The sequence below is a fragment of the Prosopis cineraria genome, unplaced genomic scaffold (assembly GCF_029017545.1).
Source record: "Prosopis cineraria cultivar Desert tree isolate PC_DT_omini unplaced genomic scaffold, ASM2901754v1 PC15, whole genome shotgun sequence".
Taxonomy (NCBI): domain Eukaryota; kingdom Viridiplantae; phylum Streptophyta; class Magnoliopsida; order Fabales; family Fabaceae; genus Prosopis; species Prosopis cineraria.
In genome coordinates this window covers 6,208,055-6,231,183 of record NW_026555346.1, presented here as the reverse complement: position 1 = coordinate 6,231,183, position 23,129 = coordinate 6,208,055, and the positions used below count along the sequence as shown (strand labels likewise).

Here is a 23,129-nt window from a genome sequence, read left to right as displayed (position 1 = left end):
CTTTCACAATAATCCAAAACGCCTTATATTCTAACCTTTTTGTATCTTCACAACACTATAAAATATAATGAGAAAGTCAGAGAATTTTATTATTATCTTTGAGATCCAATATCTTTGATACATCTAGTATTTATTATTTCCTGAAAAACACACAGCAATATTTTGCAAAGTTACGACGAGATATTCATCTTACGTGGAAGGTAGATAACCTTTAACACGTTAATATGGTAGTTAATTAATTTTTTTTTTTGGGTCAACAACTATGGTAGTTAAATCAAATCCCAATAAAATATACAATCCAAAGAATGAATTCGTAGCCAAATATAGATAACGGTCAAACCATCATTTTGCACTGCGGAGAAACATTTTCAGTTCACAATCCATCACACAGGAGAGAATCCATCCGTGTCAATATTTCATTCATTCATACATTTAACATTATCTAGAAAATAGCTTTCCATTTCCACTTTTCCGCTTAAAGCACACCAAAGTGTGGAAGCTGTTATAGCTGTTTATTTCACCGCATGAAAGCTGAAACCGCTCTTTCTGCCTCCGCTCACTCGCCATTCTGATCCAGACCCTTTCTTCTCCTCCTTTCCTGATCAGTTTTTGCCATCGTTTCTTCCACAATGGGTAATGGAGGCTCTTTGAGCGAGGGTGTTCTCAGGAAGATCATCATCTCTTACACCTACGTCGCCGTATGGATCTTCCTCAGCTTCACCGTCATCGTCTACAACAAATATATCCTCGACAGGAAGATGTACAATTGGCCCTATCCCATTTCCCTCACCATGATCCACATGGCCTTCTGTGCCTCCCTCGCCTTCCTCCTCGTTCGCGTCTTCAAGGTCGTCGAGCCCATCTCCATGTCCCGCGACGTTTACATCTCCTCCGTCGTCCCCATCGGAGCACTCTACTCTCTTTCTCTCTGGCTTTCCAATTCCGCTTACATCTACCTCTCCGTCTCCTTCATCCAAATGCTCAAGGCACTCATGCCCGTCGCTGTTTATTCCATTGGGGTTCTGTTCAAGAAAGAATCCTTCAAGAACGAAACCATGGCCAACATGGTCTCGATCTCGCTCGGCGTCGGCATTGCCGCCTATGGAGAAGCCAGATTTGATTCTTGGGGCGTGATTCTTCAGCTGGGCGCCGTCGTTTTTGAAGCTACCAGGTTGGTAATGATCCAAATCTTGCTTACCTCTAAAGGTATCTCTCTGAATCCCATTACTTCTCTTTACTATGTCGCGCCTTGTTGTTTGGCCTTCTTGTCCGTGCCTTGGATCATCGTGGAGTACCCTGTCTTGAAGGCAGCTTCAGCCTTCAAATTCGATTTTGTGATATTTGGGACCAATTCTCTGTGCGCCTTTGCTTTGAATCTTGCTGTTTTCCTGCTTGTCGGGAAAACCTCTGCTTTAACGATGAATGTGGCCGGCGTGGTGAAGGACTGGCTGCTGATTGCTTTCTCGTGGTCGGTTATTAAGGACACGGTCACGTCCCTCAATCTGTTCGGGTATGGACTTGCCTTTTTGGGCGTCGCCTATTACAACCATTCGAAGCTGAAGGCCCTTAAGGCCAAGGAGACGCAGAAGAAGACTACACAGACCGATGAAGAGGAAGGTAGGTTGCTGGAGGAGAGAGAAGGGGACGGAATGGGGAAAAGGAACGAACTGCAGAATTAATTCTATAGCTAATTTAGACAGATTTAGAACGGAAGGGAGTCTGAAAATAAAATGAGGAGGAAGAGCAGTCTTGATATTTTGAATTGGAAGCAGAAAGGAATTTACGTACTCTGTTTTCTTTTTGGCATCCTCTGCTCAAATTGCTAATTCGGTATGGCATTCCAGATCTTCATGTTACTGTTGCTTAGATGTGTCATTGACCAAGAGTTTCAAATCCTTATTGGCTTTCTGTTTCTTGGCATTTTGCTCTGTACTTTTATGTTACGCTCTTGTAGAAACTCGATTTCTGGAGTTTTTTTTACTAGCTCTTTTGGCCAATCTTGTTGTATGCTGACTATTAATTCATTTCTGTTCACCCGAAAAATGCGAACTGGTTTAATCACCCCCAACATGCAGCTAAATCTGTGTAAATTTCGGCTCATTTTGACATGGATCCGTGACTCCAACTGTAAACAAAGTATAATTAAAAAAAAAAATTAATTCCTACGTCGCAAGTTAAAAATGCACAAGGACATGACATGCCCATTTCCATTTGACTGCAAAAGAAGTCAGGTTTCCTTCCTGGCTGGAAATCCAATACATCATCAAAGATTGCGACGCTGTGAAAATAGACCACTTTCTTGTCTTAAGTGATAGAACTGATGAAATATCAAGCAATATATTTGTCTGCCTTAAGTCATAGAGAGCCAGCTGGGTTTTAAGATATTACATGAAACGGAGCCCTATTTGTATGGGAATTACATGGAGATGCAGGTCTCGCCTCTTCAGCATCATTATCTAGTTGAATGAGTCCTTGGAATTTTATGAATCAACATTCTTCAGCAAAGCAAGCGAATTCAACATTCTTGCTTTTAGCTTATCGTGGTCCCTGCTCCAATTCAGGTTGACTTCCGTTTCATTAACGCTGAGTTCAGTACTCCATTTATGTCTCTAGATATAGTAAAAGAATGGGGCTGGTAGTCACCAAATTCAATGTCACAAAAAAAAAAAAAAAAAATGAACCCTTGCCACTTCACTTGACAAGGGACCATTTCACTACCCTTCCTTCCAACGAACCCAGAATCTTTATCGACTCAACAATAAATTCATTCTGATGGTTCGGGTTACATCATCCACAGGGCATTTGGGCTGTCAGTAATCCATTGGTGAAACACTGGCCTGGGCTTGGTGCATAATAAAAGAAGGCCATCTCCCACGATAAATTGGAATCCGGTCATGGAAAATATAAAAGAAAATCTATGTAGCTTTCTCAACTTTCCCAACAGTAGTCTAAGATCAATTAAAAAAAAAAATGACTTCCTACTGTTACTGGGTACATGAACCTGACTGGGATAGCTTTGAAGTGATCGGCCGCTTCTAACCTGGAAATGCCATGAGGACAAACAAAGATTGATGCTTTAGGCAAATGATTCACATATCTTTAATGCTAAAAGGATTTGGTCACCAGAAGTCACCACATGAACACGAACCACTCTTGAAGTGGTGGAAGCGATTGCGGTCCCTCACCACAATCTCTCGGTTATATATCTTTGATATGAACTTCGTGGCTGAGTGGCAATCTTCACAAACGCGCAAATTCTTCACAAATCTAATTGTTGTTCCAGGGGGTGTGTTTATAAGAGCAAAAGCTATAGCAAGCTTTTCACTGTGTCTGTATAAAGAATCCTCTTTGTCTTCTTCGTCAATGTCAAGCAACACCTGTGATGTTGTAGGCACATATCCTGCCCTCTTCATCTCCCTTCCCATCTCATCCATCATTTCATATATTTCTTTGTACTGGTGGTGCGATTTATCTCCAGCCACAAACTCGTACAATTCATTATTTAGCTCTATCATAGTGCTCCCTGGAATCTTTTTCATCCCTTTCATATCCATCATTTCTCTAATCTTGGTTTTCCTCTCCCAGTGCAGCAACTTTGCATAAATGTTTGAAAGCAGCACATAGTTAGATTCATGCATGGGTTCGTTTTCTATTAGCTGTTTTGTGATGCTCTCTCCGAGCTTGAGCTCTCCACGGGCGTGACAGGCAGTGATTATGCTTCTCCATATAATCTGGTTTGGTTCAATGGGCATTTGCTGTACAAAATCAAGAGCTTCTTTTACAAGTCCAGCTCTGCTGAATAGATCAACCATACAGCCATAATGTTCTATCTTGGGCTCAATTCCGAATTTCTCCACCATTGAATTGAAATAATGACGTCCTGCTTCAACTAATCCTGAGTGGCTACAAGCAGAAAGCAATCCAATAAAAGCAACATCGTCAGGGGCCAGTCCTGCTTCTATCATCTCTTTAAACACAGAAACAGCTTCTTCGCCACGACCATGCATGGCCAGACCAACAATAACAGAAGTCCACGAAACTATAGTACGAACGCTCATTTGTCTGAACAATTTTATGGCCTTGTCAATCGCACCACATTTTGCAAACATGTCTATTAGCGCATTGCAGAGCTCCACAGGCTGTTGGATTTTTTCTCGACGAACATAAGATTCTATCCAATTCCCTAGCTCAAGTGCTCCTGAATCCGCACACGCAGATAAAACCGAAACCATTGTGATTTCATCTGGGCGAACTCCCATAACCTGCATTTCCCGAAACAATGCAATGGCGTTTGCAGAACGGCCTAAACGTGCATACCCGCCAATCATCGCACTCCATGTCACTGAATCTAATTTCGGAGTTTCGTCGAACACCTTTCTTGCAAACTCGAGCCCTTCGTCACAACAACAGTACATGTGAATCATTGTGTTCTGGACATGAAGATCGTCATCAAATCCGAACTTCACGACCGACCCATGAACAGATTTGCCTAAATTCAAATGTGCAATGCCCGCACAGGACTTGAGGACGAACGGGAAAGTGAATTTATTAGGGAAAACTCCATAATCGAGCATAGTTCGGTAGAAATATATAGCCTTTTCCTTTGAGTTACTCGTATGAGCATACGCCCTAATGACAGTATTGAACAGGAATGGGTCATAAACACGGGTGTCGGCGTCGGGAGAGAATACAAATGACGAAGCATAATGGATGGCACGAAGCTCGGAGGAAGTGGAGGCAAACTTGGTGAGGACTAATGGGTTGTTTCGAAGACCCAATTTGAGAATAAGGGTTTGGATTTGAGTAAGCTTCTGGATAGTATCGCAGGATTGAAGAAGAGCTAAGCAGCTCTGCTCAGCAACTCTTCGTTTTGTGGTATCGGGTGGAAGTTGGAGATTGGCCAAGAGACTAAAGGTGGTGATCGGACGACACAGGCTGGTCGGAAATCGCATAGGTTCGTTTCAGAACCCCGGACGGCTGATAGCCTAATACCAGCACGCCCGGTTCATGGCTCCATGCTTCAGCGTCCTCTTCCCTCCTTTCATTTGACCGACGAAAATCTACTTCCAAGAAAAAGAAGTCTGAACTATACATTTTTGGCCCAAAATTTTTGGTGAAGACCAAATACTAAAATATAAATTTTAAAATATCAAAATTTGTTTTTAATTAAATTTTTTATACTTTATTTAACCACAATTTAAATTGAATTTGATGGATATATTACTGATAAAAATAAATAAACAAATAAATAATACTAGAAATTAAAATAAGTAAAAAATTTCTTGTGCTTTAAAGATTTACAAATAAGTTGTTATTAAATTTTTTTAAACCAATGAAAAAATAAAACGTAATAACTTTTTAAAATAATTTTTTTAAATTTTATTGATTTAAATTTTTAAAAATAATAATTTTAAAATTATATTGAATTAATTATTAAAAAATTAAATATTTTTTTAAAATATACTGCTTTAGTTAAATTTAATATTATATTTTTATTTTTATTTGTGTGGAATTGAAATCTGCACTACTTTATCTTTAAAAGAGTTTTTTTATAATTTATATAATACCATTTAATTTTAAGGTATTATTAACAAGGTTTATATTAAAGTTATAATAGTCAATTAGATTTATTTTGTAACCTAATTTTAATTTTTATGGTACTTTATAATAAATATTATTTTTTCAAGTCTTTAACAATAAGTTTCTCACAAATAAAATACTCCACAGATAAAATTATATTGAATTAATTATTAAAAAAGTAATTATTTTTTAAAATATATTGCTTTAGTTAAATTTAATATTATACTTTTGTTTTTATTTGTATGGAATTGAAATCTGCACAACTTTATCTTTAAAAGAGTTTATTTATAATTTATATAATATAAGTTAATTTTAAGGTATTATTAACAAGGTTTATATCAAAGTTATAGTAGTCAATTAGAATTATTTTGTAACTTACTTTTAATTTTTATGGTACTTTATAATAAATATTATTTTTTTCAAGTCTCTAGCAATAAGTTTCTCACAAATAAAATATTCCACAAATAATATAATAAATCAAATGTTGATTTATTATTTAAAAAATAAAAAATTTATTAGTAAAATATATTTATTTTTAAATATTATTTTATAAAAAATATAATTTTTAATTTCTGTATTTTTTTAATATTCTAAATTTTTATATTTTTATATTTTTATATTTTAGATTCAAATAAAATGTAAAAATTTTAAAGAAATTTATAACGTTAAAAAATAAAAATTTAAAAATTTAAAATATAAAAAAAATAGACATTTATAATAAAATACTAATAAAATGTATGAATAAAAATTATATTTTTTTTATTTTATAATTATATATTATATATTAACAAATTTAACAACTTTAAACATAATTATAATTACACTGCCCCCGCGCTTGAATCAAAGTCTTGGATTATGAAACTCCCAATCTGCATCCAACAGAGATCCATCCAAAGTTTCAAACCCACCCTCTCATTTCGAATAAGCTGTTTTAAGTTTGTGCTCTCACGTGGCTGTTGACTGGTGAGAATAGCGGCCACGTCAGTCTCCATCCACGATCGACCCCTATATGAATACGAATATATACGATCGAGTCCCGCGCCATGAGGCGCAAGTCGCAGCCAGGGTGATTGCTAAAGCGTACGAGAATGATCAGAAGGATATCAATTTGGTATCATATTTCTGAGGGAGTCGTTGCTAGAGGAATTTCGAAGTTCGGCGTCAATGTAGTTCGGTCTTATTGTGATGGCTCCCAGTCACGCGTTCGCCATCAAAAGATTCCAGGTACCTCCCACACTTAATCAAGTTTTTTGTTTTTGTTTTTTAGGCTTTCGTCGTGAAACTCCATTGTGCTTAAATGTTTAGATTTTCAACCATTCAAGTGATTCAATTATTTGATTTGAATTTTACGTTTCTTTTTCCTGTAACTGTGATCCTCCAGGGCCGCTTGTGCAGTATAGAAGTCTGGTTGAGCAAGGGAAGCTGCAACATGATCCTTATCAAGAAAGTGTTGCTTCAGAGCTAGAGAAGTTGCTTGCAAGGTTGGAGCAGTATGACAAAGAAATGGAGGAATATCAGGTAAAACCTATTCTATTCACTCTCTACGTCCGCTAACAATTTTCTTCTATATGAAATATATGAATGCTTATCTTGTGGCTCTTGGATACTTTTGAATCTTAACTCCTCGCAGGTAAATCTGTTCAACTGGGAGAAGAATCGGGAAAGTGAACGTCGTAGACTCATGATGCAGGAAGTCGAGCTCCAGCAACAACAAGAGGACTGGTGGAAGCGGTTAACCGAGCGTCGAAATAAACTTGTTGAAAGATGGACCTCTCGGTAATTTTTTGGGCCGAATTTGATATGGTCTGATTCAACTTGGCTTTGATGTATCACTTCTGATTTGGAACTTTTTCTGCTTGCCCTTAAAATGAATCCGAACTCAAAATTCAGTATTAGCTAATGTGTTATTATTCCAAATCAAGTCTAAAATCGTTTCTATCTTGATTATTTTCTGAATCAATGTATGCCTTCACGACTTAGGAAAATGCCAAAAAATATGGAGTCAGGAGTGGGAAAATGGGTTTCGCATCTCAATCGTGAGAAGAAATTAGACTCACTGGTCGGTCCTCGTCCAAAAGCTCCACCAGCCCCAAAAGGACTTTACATTTATGGCAATGTTGGCAGTGGTATGCTACTAGACATTGTTCTGTTTACCAGGAAATCAAACTTATGCGGTTATGCCTGCCTAGTTTGGTTTCTTTTTTTAGTTAAATGTATTGCTTGAAGTTTCTGGTTGTCATCCACTGCATTAGATATATATTCTTTACTCAGTTCACTTGGTAGACTTGTGCTGCTCAATTCTTTTATTAATTTGCTAACATTGTGAGTAATGAAGGGAAGACAATGCTGATGGATATGTTTTATATTGCCACTGAACGAATTGTTAAACATCGAAGAAGGTACCACTTTCATGAGGTGGGTCTTAAATATGTTTGGGCAATATGGATCCTAATGTTAGCTTCGAGTTGGGCATCATTTATGCTCTTTCTGAAACATCTGCTTCGTTTATCTATAGTTAGAGTGGGACAATTGCATATTGTGTGCACAAAGTGCTGAAAGAGAGTCATGCTGTTTTTACCATTTTTGGGCAGGCCATGCTAAAAATAAATGAGCAAATGCACAATATATGGAAGAACCAAACCGAGGAGAAGTCTTTGCAATCAAGCATTTCTAGTTGGATCAAGAATCTTCCCTTTGACTCAAAAGCCAAGGAGTGGCTAGCTGCAGAAGAAAGATACAAAGAAGAAGTGCATATGAAAAACATTCTCCTTGCTGTAGCAGACAAGTTTTTTGTGGATCAAGTAGAGAATGAAGGGGGAGCTAGGATTCTGTGCTTTGATGAAATACAAGTAAGCAAAGCATTTAACTCCTGTTATTATGGATACCTGGTATCTTCATCCTTATTTTGGAGTGCTTGCAGTTATTTTCTCCTTTGGCTGGCTTGTAACTTTTTCCATGACCAAATATTGCTGCTCTTTATTTCAGACTGTTGATGTATTTGCTATTGTGGCTTTATCTGGAATTCTAAGCAGATTGCTGAGTACTGGAACTATAATTGTGGCTACCAGTAATCGAGCACCAAAGGACTTAAATGAGGTGTGGTATTTACTAATCAAGATTCATGGTTGGTGATAGTATTTTCACCAGCCAATCAATATTTTGTAGTCCTGATTATTTTTGGCGGACTTGGAACCCAGACAAACTGAAACAAGTTGTTCATTTTTTTAATTATTTATTTTCTGGAGAATCATTGTTTGTGCAGGCTGGTATGCAAAAAGAAATCTTCCAAAAACTCGTCTCCAAATTGGAAAAACACTGCAATAATGTATTAATTGGTTGTGAAATTGATTACCGTCGTTTAATAGCACAAAGATCGGTAAACCAGGTGAGATATATGTTGTATTATTTCTTCCTTCCTCTGTTTTATCTATGGGGAGATTTTTGCATCGATTCAATTTTAAAATCCAAAGAAAAAAAGAGTAGTATGCAACGATTTTCTTTTCAAAGAACTTTGCTCTAACTTAGTAATTTGGTGGAGATTTGCACATGTAGCTACAACATATGCATGATTATTTTGCTTATATTACTTAAAATCAATTAGTATCAAGAGGGAACAACAATGTCATCTAGTTAATTTAGTCACTTAAATTGTTAAACAAGATCCAAAAATTTTGTTGAACGCCGCTAACTTCTTTTTCTTTTGTGTAGGGAGGGGGGAGTCTCCCACAATTAAATTATGAGAAAGTCTTTTCCCCTAGTTGCTTTGCTAAGCATGTGTGATCAACTATGGCTGTTTTTTTTCTTCCTATGGTTGATTTTGCTAGCTGGATCAATGTTAGCTGCATATCTTTCTTAAATATTATCACCAAGAAAGCTTTCAGGCATAGTGATATTGACTTGCAGTAAAAGGCTTCAATTTCAAACATATTATGATCTTAACTAGTATACAAATGTAGGTACATTATTTCTGGTCTCTTTCGAGAGATGCTGTGAATGAATTTGAGAGAATGTGGCACGGTATGACAGGAAGAATGGGAAGAAAAATAGTCTCCAACACTATCTCGGTGATGTTTGGAAGGTAGTTCACTTAAACTTAGAGCTTTCAAACTTAAAAGGTGCGTAATAACATTAGTCATATACTTTGTTTCTGACAGGACACTTGAGGTTCATGAAAGCTGTGATGGAGTTGCCCGCTTCACATTTGAGTATCTTTGTGGACATCCGGTAGATTTTTTTTTTTTTTTTGTGGTTTTGTTATTGCAAGTTAATCTATTGTCTTGGAAGCTTATTCTCTGACTTCATTGGAAGTTAAGCTTGTGAATTTATTTAATCTTTCTGTGGCTGAGTAATAACTAGCCCCAGGAGTTAGGGTATCAATAGGATGGAACCCGTGAATATATAAATTCTGTTGTCTTTGTGGTGGGAGCCTTAACTATGCGCCAGGACAATCAGCGAACACAGCACCTCCTAAGGAAGGATGGAGGGCTTGGCTATAAATCAATAAATAAAACTTTTTAGTTTTCGCTACTAAGGTTTACAATATAATTGGAAATATTAAACTTCTAGCTATGAGCTGGAGTTGGAGAATAGTTGAGCAGAAGGAACAAAAGATCAAAAGAATGGAGACAGCCATGTAGTATGAAAGTTGAAAGAGAGAAATGTTAGCCATGAAAACCGAGAAAACCATGTTCATGTACCTTCTTGTAGAGGACGTTGTGAAGTTACAAATGCCATGCCCCATGCTCTGTTCCTATTCAGTTGTTCTGTCAGTGTTACTTGCGTTCTTAATAGATCTTCATTTTTTAGTAAATTTTCTTTTGTTTGTTTTTATCCGTTTTTGAGAGTGTGAATGTTTAGGCTATGACACAAGATGACTTGCAATTTCTCCTTCTACTCCTACCTCCCCCAACCCCTCTCTTTTTCCAGTTGGGTGCAGCTGATTATATTGCAATAGCTGAAAACTATCACACTGTTTTCATATCTGGCATTCCAGTGATGAGTATGCGTATTCGTGACAAGGTATGGATGATGTTTTTTCTGTTTTCTTTTTTAACTGTGTCAAACACTTCTGATTGATATGGTGCAACACTTTTGTTACACAACATATGGCATATAGTGTCATGTCTTATATCTCTGTCAATACGTATGCTTTCTAGGTTAAAAGGTATTCTTGTCTGATTTTGCAGATTACATGAGTTTCTTATCTACTTCTAAAATACAATGCTTTAGTCTTATGTGCAGATCACTGAAGTTTTTAAATTTAGTGTTGTTGGTATGGCTACACATCATTATCCTGTTTTGAGCAAACACAAACTACTTTGCAGGCACGGAGATTCATCACCCTTATTGATGAATTATACAATCATCATTGCTGCTTATGTTGTTTGGCAGCCTCTTCCATTGATGAGTTATTTCAAGGAACTGAGGAGGGAACACTCTTTGACTTGGAGAGGTAATTTTATCTATTTGTACCAGCTACATAGTAAATCAATACTGATTCAATAGATCTTATCAGTATACACTGTGCTTTAACTGTTTGTGTCATGAAACTTGATAGTTATTTTGTTTACTTTCTCTGTCATTTCACCAATTAAGTGCTCATTTCTGCATTTCTGGGCAATTTTATGCTATACGATGTCAAAATCTCGAGAAGATTAAAAATTTATTCTCATGGATGTGCGTTTTTTACAAATGGTTGGATTTCATGAGAAATTTCCACTGTATAGATTAGTTCATGTTTCAATATATTGTCCAGTTGTTGATTATAAGCCTATACTTTGAATCCAGATGGTTGATCAGAATACGTTGCCTGACGGATTTGTTTGATATAAAACTCTTTAAAAACATTGTGAAAATTTCCTCTGAATGCTCGCTTCCAAGTTCCAAAGAGTGGCACACTAAATTCCGTGAAAATTATGCAGTAAAAGGACAGTTTGCATGTCTAAAAGATGATATTGGCAATTTCATATGTTATTCATCTCTGTGGCATGAAATGAAAGTAGGCAAGAAGAAAGCGCTTTTCCTGACACTTTTCTTAACGCTGTACCATAGGTGAAAGCCTTTTTTTTTTTCAGCACTAGCTTAGTTGGAAGCCCAAGAAGATTATGAAATAGTTTTTACTGCAAGAAGCTTCAGCATTTGCAGAGAGTTTTCTGAACATCTTACCATAGGTGATATATTGTTTCTTGCTCACTTCTAGGTTGCACGGTACCCAATGTAACCATTAAGTTAATTCTACAGATAAAGTTGAGAAGTTATCAATGCCTTATAATTGAAGGTGCATTTACTTGTACCGCTGAACTTGACATATAGCAGTGGAAAATTTGGTAAGGATTACCACCAGTCTAAAACTACATTAGTAAACACGTGTTACACATTTGATAAAGAAGCCATAATTGATTAAATCAGGAACTTGGTCAATAACTCAATATTTTCTGTGGGCCATCTTTTGTGAACTCTTTCAATCGATGACTACTGTTTTACTTGAATTCTATCCTTAAGGCTTACACTTTCTGTCTGCTAGAAGCTGGTTTTGAGTAAAGGATGCTGACTGGATTGCTTTCTTGTTTCTTGGTAATGTGGTGGTCGTAATTAAAAGATGCATGGTGACTGAATCCCTTTACCCTCTTGTTTTGTTTCCAGTTTCCAATTTGAAACAGAGATTGAAGGTGGGAAACTTAGACGAAATGTCTTAGCAGAAGGCAATGTGGGATCAGGAGGTGCCCCTTCTGGTATCACATCCATTCTTTCTGGTCAGGAAGAGATGTTTGCTTTTCAGCGAGCTGTAAGTATTGACCTTTTCTTCAGTCTCTCCCCTGCTTGCTGCTGCAACAGAATCTCTAGTTAGTATGAGTTTGATTAATAATCCATTCGGTGGATCCTGTTCCCGACTTAAGTATTTGGCGTTTTTCATGATTATGTTTTTCTACTACATGGTTGCCGCCTGTTGGTGATCATAATATATGCTAGGTTTTCGTATGCTTTCTTCTGCATCCCAACAGAGCGAGAACTCTACATCCTCATTACAAGTAACTAAATTTGAAGATTTAAGGCTTATTACTGGATGATATAATTAGAATACTGTACAAATGTGTAGCTTCTGTCATCTGTAACCAACTTCCTCAGATTCCAAGGGAACATATTTCATTCATGGAGCATCAGTAAACGTGCTACATGATACACATAACATATTCATTTTTCATGTGTTAATTTGTTGAATACATGATTTGAATACATGATTACATACATACATACATATATACATGCATATTTAGTATCAGTACCATAATTTTTTAAATTTGTCATATCCTATTCTGACATTGTACGATATTGTACTCAATACTAATGCCCATGCATCATGGTACTTCATAGATGAAAACTGTCAAGAGCATAGTTAGTTTAAAATATGAATTGGTTCTGTGTATAATAAATATATGCGTGTCAGTCATCTCCTGTATTCTGTGTTTTTTTCCCCCCAATAATGAGAGAATAAGGGGGAAAATGTGAGCATAAGATCTTTCTCTGTAGGTCTCACGCTTGATTGAAATGCAAACGCCATTGTACTTGGACGGAGTCAGTAATTTCCACCCTTACTTCCAGAGGCAACGTCAAGAATCTCATAAGATATCTCACGATAACTTACAACCTGATATATCAGTCTGAACAGTAACCATTATTTCTGCCAGCTAATCAACTGTTTAAGATGCAGTTCGTGGCTTCAGTTCTAGTGAGCCTACACTTCCTTGCTTTTTAGCAATAAGCATCGGAAGAGTAGTGATTAACTTGGTGGTAATGCCGATTCTTTGTTCCTTATATCCATAGATAGCGCAGCAATGCATAAATAATTAATGTTTCTTTTTAAGTTGTTCTCGATATCGAAACTCTGAATGACGCTCAAGTGTATCAGCGTTGTTGTTAGTAGAGTGGCGAATCATGATTGATCTAGTTCAATGGTAATTTCTTTTTTCTTTTCCAACTTGATGAACTGATCCATAAATCATTGGATATAACAGATGTTGAGGGTGAAATCTGGAGCTTTAGTGAAATGCTTACCTGTTTTACATATTGCTTGTATCTGTTGCTTTAACTTTTACAATTATCCATTCTATAAAGTAAAATACTTGTTCCGATCCATAATATAAGTATTTTTTTTCATCTAACTTTGGTTCAAAATATAAGCAATTTGATATATGTAAATTTGTTTTCTCATTTTATCCTTTATATTTATTAATATATATATATATATGTATGTATATGTATTTGTGCAAGTATACTTTTCATTCATCAATCATCATAGAGTGCTTTAGTAATTAAGATTAGGAGTAAAAAGAAAAAAAAAACAATAAATATTTTTATGAGAATGGAGACTCTATTGATATGTAAATTTTCCTTAAAAACTGTTTATATTTTGAATTGAAAGGACAAAGGAGCATATCATTAAGTCTATATTTCTAGGTGAAAGGCTTATTCCCGCTTATGAACCATCATTTAACAGAGGAAGATAGGAGCAAAGGGTCACAAATCCTAATTCACAGCCATAGGCACTTTATGTAAAATGGAGGAGTTACATTTTATCAAAAAAAAAAAATGGAGGATTTACAAAACCTTGAAGACATGTTGGCACTTTGATGTGCGATGCTTATTTATGAACCAAAATGATTAAAAATAATAGTTCCGCAAGAAGAGTTTTTCTTTTTTCTTTTTTCTTTTTTCGGTAGAAAATTTTTCTTGTCATCACTCATAATCTCAAACTGTGGTTCATTCCAAATGAGGTCGGGTTACGTGTTCTCATTTTCTAAACCAGGGCAGACAAGGGCCAAAGAGAGGAATCAAAATGTAGTTGAAGTGAAAGTCCGCCAGAGTTTTATGGCGATTCGCTGATGGAATCCTAGGGAAGCTTGCGTTCACTGTACATCATTCTACGATCTCCAAAGAAAGCTTTCACCTCAATCTGCTCTCAAGGTCAAAATCAACCTTGCATACTATTTTTTTTTTTTTTTAAAAAAGGCATAACACTACTTGGACTTGGTCATTTTTGTCAAACACGTATTGTTATGGATACAAAAAACGATTTCGTTGAAGATACGCGCATGTGGTGCGAGGATCATGCTCCACGCACTGAATCCAAACGCATATTTGATTTTTTATTTATTTAATGGCACAAGCTTTAAATTGATTAAATGTAAACTTTTAAATCACAAGCGTGAAATGAAAGTAACGTTGAGCTCAGCTAACCCACAAGATAAAACACTCATTTATTGTTAATAAGTGACAACGTTAATGATTAGCATGAATAATGTCTATCTCTTCTTTTCATGCGAATCCTGCTCACTGCAAGACACAAGGAAAACAAAATGAAATTGATAACTACCGAATCTGCGGCTAAATTATCTGTTCCCGTCACTAATTTGGAATCTGTAGTGTCTTAAACGTGATTACAGATTATGCTATGAACATGAGGACCTATTTGCTTATTAAAAAGAAATGAAATGAAATTGATAAAAAAAAATAAAAAAAATACAGTAATCAAAATACAAAATAGAGATGACTCAACCATATTTATAAAGAGGTTTGTGTAATTTAACTTATAAAATTGAGTTATGATTCCTAAAGTTTGTGTTAAATGCGGTCATTCTCACATATAAGTATATGATATTGAGTGTTTTCATATTTATTATAAAGGAGTAGATAATTAAATTCTTTTTTGTTCTTATTTTCTTAATTCATTCTATTTCATTCCTTTTAAACAAGGAAACCGCCCTCAATTCTTACGTCATACTGAAGTTATTTGATTGTGCTCTCACCACTTAAAAACTGAACATTTCACCACTAACAACAGGATAAGATTATTATAAGTCTTCAGCTTCTTTTCTGATGACTTCCCTACCACTTCGCCTCTCCGTATATGCCAATTGCTTACTTGCGTGCTTCTAGTATTCAATGCGTGGCTGCCACATGATGAATTGAGATTTGCATGCATCCATTCTGAATAGATAAATCCTACTCATATTGGGGGAAAAGAAAGAAAAATATATTAATGGTTGAGACCTCGCCGAAAGGATGATAAGTTTGTTTGAGAATTGAGAAAGTTCTCGTTAAGGAGATGATTCCTCAGTCCCTTTCAATGACCATTGTCCCTTTGTCACTTGATTCAGTGGAGGCTTATGCCTCATCTTGATCGGTTCCGAATCCCTTCAAGGTCAAATAAACCTATTAGCTAGGTTCTATATCCTTCGGCGTTGAGTAGCAAAGCTCACTGATTCTTATTCGAGTGTCCAAATACAGAAATATCTCGTTGTTCCTGATCCCAGACCAGAACCTTTTTCCGCTTCAAAGAAGTTCTCTTTTCATGCTCAAATATTTCGTTGGTATATTTCTAAAACAGTGCCATTTAGTGACTTGGGTCTCGTTCTTAGAATTAGAATTGGAGGGTCTCGCTTTCGGCACTAAAAATTCCATCCTTTGATCGAACAACATGGTAAAAGAGAGATGCTATATATATTCTGATCACTTGTTAGCTTATTGAGAACGCTTCTCAGCGGGAATGCCATAGAAAAATGCCCTTGCACCATTGTGTCAATCAGTCACACAATGTTGGTTCTTGGTGCTGAAATTATTCTTATGTAAATGTTTCAAATCGTAAGTACCAGTAAGCATAATTTCTGTTAAATTTATGCTGAACATTCTAGTGTATTACAAACTAGCATCATATTCATGTCTAATTAAGTTAACACGATAGAAATCCACACATTCTGCTAGCAGTATTCTGACTTAAAAGCTGCCTTATTCCTTGAGCCGAATATGAGATTCTGTATTATATCCTGTATGAACAGCCATGGAATCAAGTAGATTATAGATATATATATATATATATATATAAGTAGAGAGAGAGAGAGAGAGAGAGAGAGAGAAGAGAATTGCTGCAAGAGTAAAAGAGGAAGAGGATAGCTAATAGCAGAGAGCACTAACTCGACATATTCAATGTTGATATCAGCATGATGGAAGCGGGAGATGGTAGCGAAGGCACTTTTTGATAAGAGAATTGTGTTAGGACATGGCGATTTCTTGCACAGGTCAACCACTTTGACGTCAACACTGTCCGATTTGCAAGGCCTATTGTTTCCACTCACACACCTTATTCTGTATCTTCTTCCACAGGCTGCTCCGTTATCCCACAGCCCTTCGCTTACCGCCACGAACAGATTTCCCGGCGGAAACTGCTCTCTCTTGCTCCCATCACAAGCAGTCGCTGCCACGCAATCAAACCACACGAATCAATTCATCACTTTGCATTTGCCTTAATTGATTCACTAATTAATATATAATCATTAATCAATCACTCACGTAGATAGGGGGGTCCATAGGAATTAGCTGTGCCAACGTCCCCAACAACTAAGCTTGCTTCTTGGACCAAGAGGCTTGAGAGTAGTATTGCAATACCAAACAGCTTCATGATCTCAAAACCAAGGATCGATGAAGGAGAGGGAATTGTGTTTGTATCAAACTTGGTCACTAGCACTTGATTCTGCTTAATGGCGCATTTTGGTCTCAATTTATAGCCATTGCACATTCTTTCTACAGATGCGTGATGCGTCATTAATTGTTTTACAGTTTGATTTTTGAAGCTGAGCATATATCTCGCCGCCAGGAACAAGAAATCACGACACGTGACTCACGCTTTTATCTTATTGCATCTAGCCATTGATGATGAGAAAGGTGGAAATAACTAATTAATCTCCTATTTTTAACCGAAAACGGGGCCAGGAATATATGTGCCATAAAAAGGAAGAATATTATATTTTAATTCATAATTTTAAGCTTAAATTTATGCGTTCTTTCATATTTATACATATATATTAATATATATTATTTATTAAATCTAATTTTATTCGATATAAAATTTTTTATATCAATTCAAGTCATGCTTAACCCCTCTAACAATACCTAAAACAATAGGCATTAACTAGTCTATATTTACAATTTTAAGTAATAAAATTTATGCATATATAAAAAAATATAGAATGGCGCAACATTTATAAGACATAAACAATATAATTTTATTTTAGACTTAACCCTGTAGATAAATAGGATTCACTCTGGATAGATAAAACAATAAAAGTTTGAAAATAGTGAAACATCACCTTTTCCTAATTTTGGAGAGGTGATGTAAGTCAAATAGGTGATAAGCTCCAAACTTTTCATGCCAGTGATTAGGGTTTGATCTTGCTAGATTCAAGACAAATGCGCACTTCTATTTGATTCCCACTTTTAATAGTGTTGACTCATTATCCACTGCAATTTCATCACATGTTAAAACAAAGTGCTTCTAAATTGTAATTTTCAATTGTCACAGTTTAGAGTTCAAAGTTTCCTAATATTACCCAGGAAAAAAAAAAAAAAAAACACGACTACGCACACAGGAGGTGAAGCAGAGCCAAAAAGATGAGTGAGCACTTTTTTTGCGAGGATCAGAGCGGCAATTGGTGATAGGTGGAGCATGACATTCACCATTCACCCCCCCTTGGACTGTAGCTCCAATGCTAATCCAATATCACATTCCTCATTAATCTAATGATTACTTTATTAGATCAATTTTCTTTTAAACGAATCCTATGAGTGTAGGATACATGGTATCCAAGATATTAATATTAGTAGATGCAAAATAACAATAAAATATATAAAATTATAACAAACCGTATCGCTAACAAATTATGAGCAATCAAACTCGTTCTTCAAGCTTTATAATGTGAAATATACTCAGAAAACTCATCACGATGGTTTGTTCATCTTTTCTTCTCCTTGCCGAATACTATGGGCTAGGCTTATGTCACCATGACCCATTGGCCTGCCTCTGGTTGTTACGAGAAAGCCCATAAATAAGCATGAAACCAAATCCTCCTGATTCAAGTGTTCGGCGGGGACGTTCCAATTCTATCAGACTAAATGGCATAAAAGGTCAAATCTAACATGCATAAATGAGAGAGAAGAGAGATTGAATGCGGAGAGGAGCACCTTATTCCCCACTTGGCCTATGAATCAATTTTTTTCCCCCCTTTTATTACTACTTATGATTGTTACCATTACTTCATAAGGGATATATGCAAACGACCCTAGAAACGGCAGGAGGAGGCGGAGCAAACGACGTAAAAATGTCATCACCCTCCGATGTCGCATGTGTTCACCCGATTCCATAGCACTATTGATTAATCAAATGCCGAGAAAACAGAGAAGCAAAGAAAACCTACCATTATATATACACATCCCATATGGCGTGATGCAGGAGAGAATCAGTTGCTGTGAGGGAGTGACGCACACAGATTATTATCTGTGCCTTCAAGCATCCTTTTCTCCTTCCTCACCTTGGTATTCACCGCGGTTGGAGTCGGATTGTTGAACAAATCAGTGCTGTTTCTTTACGCATTAAGTCGCTCGCATTCCAAACGTAAACCAGAGTATTGGTTTTCTGTTCTCTTCATGCCCTTTTATCAAGATCGATTTCTTTGTATGCCCATTTAGTCAGAAACAAATCTCCCTCCCCATTACAGCCTCCACACGTTCGAAAAATATGAACAAGACGGATTTACATTAAACCCTAGCGTACACCTTGTCCCAAGGCTTGAATTGATGGGGAGGGGTGGAATTCCGTCAATTGATGACGGAAGAGATAGGCTTTTCTCAATCTCAGATTTGGGGTCTCCATGGAGTATTCAAGAGGGATATTATCCTCCCGGAGGCTTATTTGCCAGCGTGAATCAGATGGGAATGGGTTTTGGCGCTCAACCCAATGCTTCTGATTCCCGCGACAATGGCAACGAAAAACTACCCTATGCTGAAATGTTCGTGAAGTATGTGCAATCACTGGGCAAAGTTGAGAATGATGGAGCAAAGGAGGAAGAAGGGAATAAAGGCAGGAAGAAGGGTGGTCTCAAACTGAAAATTAAGGTCAGGAATCCATCACTAAGGAGGTTAATTAGTGGCGCCGTTGCCGGGGCGGTGTCCCGAACCGCAGTGGCACCTTTGGAGACTATAAGGACTCATTTAATGGTTGGGAGTAGCGGCCATTCTTCTACTGAGGTGTTCAGCAATATTATGAAGACTGATGGTTGGAAGGGGTTGTTTAGGGGCAATCTCGTAAATGTGATTCGGGTTGCACCAAGCAAGGCCATAGAGGTAGTATACTGTTGCTCGGTATATCTATCAATTATGAAATAGCTGGTGGCTTACTTGGTTGATTTTGAATGAGTTTTTTTTTTTTTTTTGGTTACTTGATTGCTTTCTGGACACCACCTTCTGTGTTTTGCAGTTGGATTCTACCCTTTGGCTATGAGGAAAAACTTGTTGCAGTTTTTCAGTGTTTATTATCAAGTTTTTGATTTGTGAGATTTATGACATGTAAAAAAAAAAAATTTTAGTAGTTAATAATGTGGCATTGAGTTAATAAGCAAGATTATAATATTACTTAAGAACCTAATAGCAGCAAACACTCAGAATTTTACCCAGTTGCTTACTTTTTGATATCAAGTGTGTCTTTTTAATCTAATGAATGACTGCAGACTTTGTATCAGCATTATAGGATGGCCACCCATAATTTTAAATTACAGAAGCGTGCTGCAAAAACTATTGGTAATGTGGAGTTTTATGAATGATTGGGCATTGGCCATGGCACCTTCGTTTGTAAATTTTTGAAAGGGCAAGCCGCGAAGCCCCCAGCTTGCCTCATTAGGTAGCCCATCAGTTTTATTTTTGATATTTTTTGGAAGAGTTTCCTTGTACCAATTAAGTACATGTTAAAATTGGTATATTGGATTTAATTGATGGTAATTTCCTAAAATTTCTTTCCCCCCACTGTTATTGTGTCACCAGGTTCGTCAGGATTGCCTTGACCTTCATTTGTCGAACTGTTTTTTATTCCTTAAGCTTCCTCCAACAAATATTTTCTTTTCTTTTAAAAGTGTTAATTTATATTTCCCTTAAAGGAAAGGGCTTTTTATGAGCTCGCATTGGGCCCTTTTCCTTCCTTCAAAGTGATTGCCACGACATTTGAGACTATTGTGAGGGGACTTGTCAGAACCCGTTTTGTCAAACTGGATTTTTTACACCTTGACAATACGGTGTCCCATCCTACCTTTGTCCTTAGGCTACACCAAGTGGCATCTTCAACCAGATGATTTAGCAGTTTTATAATCCCAAGTTCTATGGCTTTTGATTGTTGAAATTTTAGCTACCAGTTATTCATTCATTTCTGGAAATAGTTTCTTTAAGAATCACACTTTTCCCGGGTTAATCTAGAAGAATGATTTTCCTTAATTTGATTTTGAGAAGGAATGACATGCCACACATTTAAATGCAAAATGACATAGTTTTAATCGAGAACTAAAAAGTATATTTAAACGTTTGTTATCAGATTAGAGAAAACATGAAAATATCTCAATCTTTCAGTTTCCTAGTTGTTAAATGTTCAGTCTTTGCTTGCCTTGCTTATCCTTCCTGAAGATACATTATCATTCTTTATGGAAGAAAAGTGGGGAAAAGTCTATTCGATCTTGCACATGGTAATGGTTCCTTGGAAATGCATGCTTCAAATTTAGAGAAGTATTTTCTTATTTTTCATGAAGGGATCAAATCTACTCTTTCATGGTATCTTTTTTTTTTCCCCTCCTAAATATATTTTCACCTATTTCTGCAGCTATTTGTTTATGATACAGTCAACAAAAATCTATCACCAAAGCCCGGGGAACAGCCAAAACTCCCTGTCTCTGCATCATTGGTTGCTGGAGCCTGTGCAGGAGTTAGTTCTACTATATGCACTTACCCTCTTGAGTTAGTCAAGACTCGACTAACTATTCAGGTATGGGTGGCCAAAATGTGTGTGTGTGTTGTTGATTTTCCTTTATTTAAAATTTCCCATCCTGCCTGAATTAGAATAAAGAAGAATGACAACTAAGGACCTCTTACAAAGATGAATACCAAATAAGGAACTTTTAAAGAGAGGATGAGTACTGAATTTGAGAACCTAAATTATGATAAGATCTTGATTTGACATCAATTTTTTTATGAGGTCTTTAGTTGTCATTCTCCCATAGAATAAAGAAAGCTTAGGCTGAATTAGTAATTCTGCTGCAGAGAGGTGTTTATAATGGTTTGCTGGATGCATTCTTAAAGATAATTCGTGATGAAGGCCCTGCAGAACTTTATCGAGGCCTTGCTCCCAGCCTTATTGGAGTGATTCCATATTCTGCCACCAATTACTTCGCCTATGACACACTGCGGAAAGCATACCGAAAAATTTTCAAGCAAGAGAAGATTGGCAACATTGAAACCCTCTTGATCGGATCGGCAGCTGGTGCAATTTCAAGTAGTGCTACTTTTCCGCTTGAGGTAGCTCGCAAGCATATGCAAGTTGGAGCTCTGAGTGGAAGGCAGGTTTACAGAAATGTGATTCATGCTCTTGCAAGCATACTTGAACAAGAAGGGATTCCAGGTTTATATAGAGGGTTGGGACCAAGCTGTATGAAGTTGGTACCAGCCGCCGGCATCTCCTTCATGTGCTATGAAGCGTGCAAGAGAGTTCTGGTTGAGATTGATGGCGAGGAATAAGGATGAGAGAGGCAGAATTCATACTTCTACTTTCGGTCCCAGGTGGAATTGCATACTTAACACGTTCGGCTTATTTATTTTACATCTTCTTTTAATAATATTATTGGATATTTTTCCCCAACTTTTTTTTCTTGAAGCAAATTAGGGTGGAATATTGGTTTCCTAAGTTATCTATTCTTTTTAACCACTTGACACTTTAGTCAGTTTAGGCATCCTCCTGGCTATGATGGTTTCACTTTAGGTGTTACTTGTCATACTGTTCTTATTTTCTTCTCTGCATAGTGACTAACCTGTTTTGGTAGGGTGCTTATTTCCTTTATGCTCAATTCTTGACTTCTCGTTGGTAATTTCTGAGGAAATTCTTTACTGTTGATAATGTTAGGCATTTTAGCCCATTAAGTTTTAATTATTTTCAGTCTTGTTGGGTAGAATCAATAACCTTCATAGGAGTTGGAACGAAAATAAGAATGACATTAATAGTTTATATTTAGGTTTGGTGATGCTATGAGAATGACATTATTTTATTTTTATAAATGATGGGATGGAAACATCACATTATAATAAGGGTAGGGTTGGGAAATAGTACCGGCTCGGCCCGTTTAAACTTGACAATTGTTAAGGTCAGGGCGAGCTCGGTTAAGCCCATTTATTTATTTATTTATTTATATTTTAAAATATTATTATGATAATATTATTGATATTCTTGATAATGTTTCAAATATCTAGTTGTTATAGTAGTTTTTTTAAAATTAAAATTTACATAATATTTTGGTTTGTTTAATATTTTTTGGATAAAGTTTGGTTTGTTTAATTATAGACAATGATTTTTTTGTACAAAAAAATAATTGTTTGATCTAATTTAAATTTTAGACAATAATTTGATTCATGTTACATAGGTATGTTAATATTTTTATATTATATTTTTTAATAATAGAGTATTTTTACATTTATAT

General features: G+C 36.3%; 5 protein-coding genes across 8 annotated transcripts; 3 read left to right on the top strand and 2 right to left on the bottom strand.

Moving 5' to 3' along the window:
• The first annotated feature begins 355 nt into the window (after positions 1–355).
• On the top strand, positions 356–1,997 carry LOC129294482 (probable sugar phosphate/phosphate translocator At5g25400). Its single transcript, XM_054932900.1, has one exon. The coding sequence runs from the start codon at positions 630–632 to the stop codon at positions 1,677–1,679; it is 1,050 nt and encodes a 349-aa protein (XP_054788875.1). The 5' UTR covers positions 356–629; the 3' UTR covers positions 1,680–1,997.
• Positions 1,998–2,318: 321 nt separating this feature from the next.
• Positions 2,319–5,085, bottom strand: LOC129294481 (pentatricopeptide repeat-containing protein At4g21065-like). Of its 3 annotated transcripts, none has more exons than XM_054932898.1 (2): positions 3,134–5,085; positions 2,319–3,040 (listed from the first exon to the last, which is right to left on the bottom strand). In XM_054932898.1, exons 1-2 carry the CDS (start codon positions 4,950–4,952, stop codon positions 3,036–3,038), a joined length of 1,824 nt encoding a protein of 607 aa, XP_054788873.1. In that variant the 5' UTR covers positions 4,953–5,085; the 3' UTR covers positions 2,319–3,035. The 3 variants fall into 3 exon arrangements, with proteins under 3 accessions (XP_054788873.1, XP_054788874.1, XP_054788872.1); XM_054932899.1 differs by having other exon boundaries at positions 3,149–5,085; XM_054932897.1 differs by having other exon boundaries at positions 2,319–5,084.
• Positions 5,086–6,463: 1,378 nt separating this feature from the next.
• Positions 6,464–13,642, top strand: LOC129294447 (uncharacterized). The gene is made up of 14 exons (XM_054932835.1): positions 6,464–6,804; positions 6,962–7,098; positions 7,211–7,356; positions 7,561–7,706; positions 7,916–7,995; positions 8,172–8,429; positions 8,566–8,676; positions 8,843–8,965; positions 9,537–9,658; positions 9,735–9,804; positions 10,507–10,599; positions 10,905–11,032; positions 12,223–12,364; positions 13,108–13,642. Exons 1-14 carry the CDS (start codon positions 6,669–6,671, stop codon positions 13,240–13,242), a joined length of 1,827 nt encoding a protein of 608 aa, XP_054788810.1. The 5' UTR covers positions 6,464–6,668; the 3' UTR covers positions 13,243–13,642.
• Positions 13,643–16,078: 2,436 nt separating this feature from the next.
• LOC129294435 (EG45-like domain containing protein 2) lies at positions 16,079–17,191 on the bottom strand. Its single transcript, XM_054932814.1, has 3 exons — positions 16,924–17,191; positions 16,549–16,828; positions 16,079–16,400 (listed from the first exon to the last, which is right to left on the bottom strand). Exons 1-3 carry the CDS (start codon positions 17,174–17,176, stop codon positions 16,394–16,396), a joined length of 540 nt encoding a protein of 179 aa, XP_054788789.1. The 5' UTR covers positions 17,177–17,191; the 3' UTR covers positions 16,079–16,393.
• Positions 17,192–18,500: 1,309 nt separating this feature from the next.
• On the top strand, positions 18,501–22,523 carry LOC129294434 (adenine nucleotide transporter BT1, chloroplastic/mitochondrial-like). 2 transcript variants are annotated; one of them, XM_054932813.1, is made up of 3 exons: positions 18,501–19,749; positions 21,266–21,427; positions 21,742–22,523. In XM_054932813.1, the coding sequence occupies exons 1-3, from the start codon at positions 19,204–19,206 to the stop codon at positions 22,174–22,176; spliced, it is 1,143 nt and encodes a 380-aa protein (XP_054788788.1). In that variant the 5' UTR covers positions 18,501–19,203; the 3' UTR covers positions 22,177–22,523. The 2 variants fall into 2 exon arrangements, with proteins under 2 accessions (XP_054788788.1, XP_054788787.1); XM_054932812.1 differs by having other exon boundaries at positions 21,703–22,523.
• Positions 22,524–23,129: the final 606 nt, after the last annotated feature.